Source organism: Scardinius erythrophthalmus, assembly GCF_964197995.2.
Source record: "Scardinius erythrophthalmus genome assembly, chromosome: 18".
NCBI lineage: Eukaryota > Metazoa > Chordata > Actinopteri > Cypriniformes > Leuciscidae > Scardinius > Scardinius erythrophthalmus.
This window is the reverse complement of record NC_138238.1, coordinates 2,631,394-2,637,952: the sequence shown is the minus strand read 5'-3', so window position 1 is coordinate 2,637,952 and position 6,559 is coordinate 2,631,394. Positions and strand designations below refer to the sequence as shown.

The following is a 6,559-nucleotide window of genomic DNA, read 5'->3' as shown; positions in this document are numbered from 1 at the left end:
TCTAATATGTATAATAATGTACCTATATTTTAATTGTAATAATATTTCATAATATTACTGATTTTCTGTGTTTTTGATCAAATGAATGCAGGCTTGATGAGCAGAAAAGAGTTTTTTCAAAAAGTTTAAAAATGGTAATGTTTCTAAACTTTTGACCGGTACTGTATACACACACACACACACACACACACACACACACATATATGTATTGTTGTAGGCTATTGTTATATGTGTTAAAGTATGAAATATGAAAGACAAACGTTTCTGGTTTACAGTAATGTTACACAAGTGACCAAGCCCATTTGTCGTAGTTAAATATTGCGGCACATTTCACTCGGGTTGGTCACGGGGAGTTAACAGGACAGATATCTGACTCTATAATGACTCTGATCACTGTCTCTGTGCTGCTGTTTCCAGCGTATGTTGTAGTTTGCTCCTCTATGAGCTCTGACAGTTACTTTACCAACAAAATAAACATTATCTGTCTCTGCAAATAAAAAATGACTTCAGTGAAATGCTTGTATTTGTGTTCTGCTGCCATAACCGGTTCCACTGGTGTCCACTGACAGAACGCTACAAAGCCTACAGGTATACCGTAATGCTTCAATGCAATATTGTTAAATTATGTGTATTTATTCTTTCTAAATTTTAAAGATATTTTTATTAAATAATTCACACATCACAGTGTTACTTTAAACAATGAATCGCAATGAACCAATGCATAGAAATCAGAATTTGATTTATTACCAAGTATATTTACACACACACACAAGGAATTTGCCAAACAGAAGATGCTGAGAAACAATATATAGATAATAAAAATAAAGGAAATAATTAATTATTGAATTATTATAATTATATTAATTATTAATCATTTAATGTATTTCATAATTTCATATGTATATATATATATACATATATATATATACACACACACACACACACACACACAAATAAAATGATGTAATATGTAGAGAAATGTGCAATATGCAAAGCAATAGGACATGAAGAGGTAGCGTAATGTTAAAGTAATATAAAACTGGGGATTCAAAAATTTAAATAAAAAGAATAATATATATATTCAACATTTTAATCTGTGTGTGTGTGTGTGTGTGTGTGTGTGTGTGTGTGTGTGTGTGTGTGTGTGTGTGTGTGTGTGTGTGTGTGTGTGTGTGTAATTTAATCAATAATTATAATTATTATAACTATAATAAAGTAGTGTATTGTTAAATGTTACACCACGTGATAAAAACAATATATATTTTTTACTAATTAATTACAAAATCATATTCTGTATATTGTTTCTGGTTGCCTGTTACTGTTGTAAAACAAACACACAAAAATAAATGTTTTCTGTTCAGGCGCGATGTAGTCCGTCCTTACAGATCCGGAAGTGACGTATTGTGTAACGTCAGCAGCACCAGCAGCAACATTCCAAGGCAGTCACAATAATGAGGCTGGTGAGTGGGAAAAGGTCTTTTATTGGTATTATAAATAGTTTTGAAACATTGTAAACATAGTTTATGTGTACAACATGCTTGCGTTCCTCCAATATGAATCTTCAGATAAGAAAGGTTTCTCTAAACTACGAATAAATCGGGTTTAGCTTAGCCAATCCTCGCTGTTGAGATTCATCAGTGTTTAATTAACGTTATTATTCTTCATAAGTCTTGTTTATGAAACTGACAGCTGTCATCATCTTCTCGTGTCGTTCCCAGGACCCAAACGAGGATGACGATGTGTCTCTATTTGATGCTGAGGAAGATTCAGCCACAAGAAAGAACAAAATCAAGTGTGTCATCATAAATAAGCATCATTATTTAATCTGTTAAATCGTACATAACGTTTCTTTTTCCATGTATTTGATGACTCGGGTTTATAGTATTTAATACTGTACGTAAAATTGTACATTTTGAGGACATTCGGGGACGGGACGTCCTCATTTAAAAAAAACAAAAAGCTAATGTATTTTATTGTTTATGAAGTATTTTAGTACCTCATTAATAATTAAGTGTATTATTGATAAAATGCTTTAATTAATTATTATGATTAATTGAATGTATTCCTAATACAGAATTTTTCATTCTGAAAACGCTAAATGTTTTCTTTTATGTTTAGTTTATAGTCATTATTACAGTAGAGGCTAATGTTATGTGTTTATAGATATGGATATATAAATGTTTGTGTTTTCCCAGGCATCCGCTGGCCTCCTTCTTCCACCTGTTCTTCCGGGTCAGTGCGATTCTGGTCTACCTGTTGTGTGGTTTAGTTGGCGGAAGCTTCATCGCCTGTATGGTCACCATCATCCTCCTCCTGTCATGTGACTTCTGGACTGTGAAGGTCTGTGTTTCTGAATAACTGATCCGGTGTCACTGCTAAATCATCAGTTACTGTAGTTAGCGGTGTTTGTGAAGTCGAGCATCACTATCAAACCTCTAACCCTTAAAGGGATAGTTCGGCCAAAAATGATATTAAACCCATGATTTACTCACCCTCAAGCCGTTCCAGATGCATATGTCAATCTTTTTTAAGACGAACACATTTTCAGTTATTTTAGAAAATGTCTTAGATCTTTCAGTGGTTATAATGTGAAGTAATGGGGTCCACCTCCTTCAAGTCCCAAAAATGTGCATGCATCCTTCACAGAAGTAATCCATCCGGCTCCAGGGGGATAAACGAAGGCCTTCTGAGGGTAATCCGTGCGGTTTTGTTGTAAAAATATACATATTTAAAACTTTATAAATGAAAATAACCGGCTTCCGGTAGCGGTTGATGCGCATTCACGGGAGATGGATGCCGACGTAGCGTTAGATTTAGCTATACATACAACCGGCGTAGCGTCATAGAACGTCTCTGAAAAGGTTCACGCCCACTTTTAGGGGAAAACAATCCGGCGAGCGCCATACACAGTAACGGATTGAGGACGTGTACTAACCCTTGCAAACATGTAATTTGTATTTAAACATTTTTTTCACACAGTAGGCTACCCCTATTATGTATTTGTATTTAATTATTTTTTTCCACACAGTATTTTGTATTTTTTATTTTATTTTAAATACATTTCCATGTATTTATGCCCATCTCTGCCTGCCATCATCATCAATATCTTGCTGTTATGGAAATATCATGAATTACGGATGATGCTATCGAAAGCTAAATCAGGCTAGTTGTATAGCTGGACAGAAAAGTGCACTCAGTAGCTACTCTAAATATAAAGACTCAATATTATACATTTAAAGATGTTTACTTCTTAAAACCGTAGTAAAATCATTCACTGGCTACCTGGTGACTCGATGAGGTACGAGTAAATGTCCGGGTAAACCACTGGGTGGGGTTGTTAGACCAATTTGACGCTGGTAGAATGAAACGGGATATGTTTTTAAGTTGCCCAAATTAAGTTTATAAATGTATCGTTCACGCTCTATGGAAGGCAGGGTGGACATATAATTACTCTACATATTTCATCTAAGTGATTTCTGAAGTTATACACGTTTGCCGGCTGTGTACGGACGTTGTTTTGTGCCGCTATTTTGTATTGAAGTCTATGGGAAGTCTGGCTTGTTTTCCCCTAAAAAGGGGCGGTTACGAAATTGACAGTTAAGTTCCCGGATGTGCCGGTTGTATGTATACTTCGTTCTACGTCACGACGCTTAGTACGCTACGTCCTACGTCAGCATCCATCTCCCGTGAACGCGCGTCGACCGTTGCCGTAACTTGACATTATAACCACTGAAAGATCTAATACATTTTCTAAAATAACTGAAAATGTGTTCGTCTGAAAAATGATTGACATATGCATCTCGAACGGCTTGAGGGTGAGTAAATCATGGGTTAAATATCATTTTTGGCCAAACTTTCCCTTTTAATATTAATCTTCAGCATGTAACCTGCATGTGTGCTTGTCTTATTCTAGAATATCACAGGGCGTCTGATGGTGGGTCTGCGCTGGTGGAACCAAGTGGATGACGATGGAAAAAGCCATTGGGTGTTTGAGTCCAGAAAGGTACGATTACAAACACAGTCCTTAGTAACTTGGGTGACATAAAAAAAAAAATATTAAAAATTAAAAAAATCAATAAAAAAATTACTGTATTTAAATCAAACCAAGCTTGATAAAAATGATCATTCTGGAAGAAAATTTCAGATGGCACTTAGAGGCTTTTGCATCTGACCTCTTCATATATTGTTATGCCATTTATACTGCAATAGATATATTTGCATGGACATGAACTGCTTTGTTATTTATAGAAAAACATACTTGATTAACACTACTACAGTTGGTAAGATTGTTTCTTCTGCTCACCAAGGCTGCTCTAATTTGATAAAAAATACAGTAAAAAAGTGAAATATTCTTACAATTCAAAATAGCTGTGAATATATAGTAAAGTGTAATTTATTCCTGTGATCAAAGCTGAATGTTCAGCATCATTACTCCAGTCTTCAGTGTCACATGATCCTTCAGAAATCACTCTAATATCAGGGTTTCCGTGGGGTCTTAAAATGTCTAAAATTCTGAAATTTAAATTTAAGGCCTTAAAAAGTCTTAAAAACGGCCAGATTTTCATCCTAGGTCTTAAATTTCATTTAGTCAGGTCTTAAAAAGTGTTTACCCTCGTTCATTTCCAGAAACGCTGGCCGCAGAAAGTTACAAAGTAGCAAAAAAGTATCGAGTTGTAGCCTCCAAAGCGGAGCCCTAGAGCAGGGGTCTCCAACACGTCGCTCGCGAGCTAGCAGTCGCTGGTGGCTTGATATGATGATTTGCTGCTCACGAAGCATTTCAGTCTTTTGTAACATTATAAATGTCACTTTTGATGAATAAAGGTATTCATTTCTTTTGAAAAACAACTTTTGAACATTATTTGGCTGGCGTAAATCATCCGTGTAATGTTGTGTGTTCCACTGACGTCCAGTCTATATTCGTGTGTGTGTGTGTGTGTGTGTGTGTGTGTGTGTGTGTGTGTGTGTGTGTGTGTGTGTTTACAGGCCAGTGGGACTCAGTCTTCAGCATCACGCACCTCAAACGCAGAGTCTCGGATCTTCTGGCTGGGTCTGATCATCTGCCCCGTCATCTGGGTCATTTTTGCTTTCTCTACACTCATCTCCTTGAAGATAAAATGGCTGGTGAGTTCTCGGCTTCAGCTGTCAGTCTGTGTTTGTATGAGGAGGACGCTGAGACATGTTTGAGTGATGCTGTTTCCTCGGGCAGGCGGTGGTGATTATGGGGGTGGTGTTACAGGGAGCGAACCTCTACGGATACGTGCGCTGTAAAGTAGGAGCCAGAACAAACCTGAAGAGCTTGGCAACAAATTACTTCGGAAGGCAGTTTCTAAAGCAGGTGTGTCATTTATAAATGTCATCTCAAAGGGTTAGTTCATCCAATCATCAATTACTCACTTTCATGTCATTCCAAAACCTGTAAGACTTTCATTCATCTTCAACACAAATTAAATTTGTAATTAAATATGAGAGATTTCTGTCCCTCCATTGAATGTCTAATCATTCAACACATGTTCGAATGTCAACACGGCACGTGTGACACGTGAGAATGAACCTCATTGGTTCATTAAAAATGTCTTTAATTGTGGTTCGAAGATGACCGAAAGTCATAAGGGTTGGTAAAAGAAGACAGAACTTTGATTTCTGGGTAATCTGTCAATTTAATAGTGTCCTAATTTCATTTGACACTTTCTGATGATATAGTATGTGACTGCTTTTTTTATTTCCAGGCTTTCACAAAACAGGAGGAATCTTAGGAAGGAACGTCTGACCTTCAGAGTTCACACGCCGACGATCTTTTAACATGTTCATTTTTAAAACCGATTCAGATGAAGTCGAGAGAAATGGTTACTTGGTTAGCGGATTTGTGTTATTTGTTTTCTACAATGTCAACCACAACCTGTTAAATAATGTGTTTGACATTTAAAAATGTATTTGACTTCTTAATAGTTTTTCTTTTAAATAATTAACTAACTTAAAGAATACAGAGTTTGTGTTTTGTTATAAAATATTGCATGACATCATGCAGTATCCTTCTTTTTTTGCTGACAGCTACAAAACAAAACAAAACAGATGTACATATTTATATACTGCTGTAAATTATTCATTTTTTTGGGGGGGGGGTATACTTTCTCTAGTTAATCTTATGAAAGTTGATGATTGAGTGATTGTATCTCATGTTCAGTGAATTCAAGAAATAAATACGTTTTGGGTAAAACTGGAGCCACCCTGTTTCTCTGGCTTGATGAAGTCACCCACAATCACCACATCATCATCATCATCATCAGAAAAAAAAATGTATGCTTATCTAAAGCTGTTTTTAATTAAATAAAGCATGTATTTGGAATGGATCTGAAGCAGCACTACAATTAAGGTATATATTTATCAGTTATACCTATAGTGTTTCCATGATTTTGGTGTGCATAATATTTCATTATTCACTAGTATTCGCAATTTTAAAGGCATAGACCCTTTCATGCTTATATTTATACCTAAGTGCAGATTTAAAAAAATAATAATAATCCTCAGATATTGCATTTTCACAAGGAATTTGAACAAGGGC

At 35.8% G+C, this 6,559-nt stretch overlaps 1 protein-coding gene across 1 annotated transcript; it reads left to right on the top strand.

Annotated features, from left to right (window-relative positions):
• Window positions 1-1,365: 1,365 nt before the first annotated feature.
• On the top strand, window positions 1,366-6,346 carry tvp23b (trans-golgi network vesicle protein 23 homolog B). Its single transcript, XM_081393421.1, has 7 exons — window positions 1,366-1,460; window positions 1,719-1,792; window positions 2,196-2,340; window positions 3,914-4,003; window positions 4,984-5,121; window positions 5,207-5,335; window positions 5,727-6,346. The coding sequence occupies exons 1-7, from the start codon at window positions 1,452-1,454 to the stop codon at window positions 5,751-5,753; spliced, it is 612 nt and encodes a 203-aa protein (XP_081249547.1). The 5' UTR covers window positions 1,366-1,451; the 3' UTR covers window positions 5,754-6,346.
• Window positions 6,347-6,559: the final 213 nt, after the last annotated feature.

Bases quoted from the DNA above. Each gene is read 5' to 3' on its own strand.
- tvp23b (XM_081393421.1), top strand. The intron at 5,122-5,206 runs GTGAGTTCTCGG...TTCCTCGGGCAG, and splicing joins CCTTGAAGATAAAATGGCTG to GCGGTGGTGATTATGGGGGT. The intron at 5,336-5,726 runs GTGTGTCATTTA...TTTTATTTCCAG, and splicing joins GAAGGCAGTTTCTAAAGCAG to GCTTTCACAAAACAGGAGGA.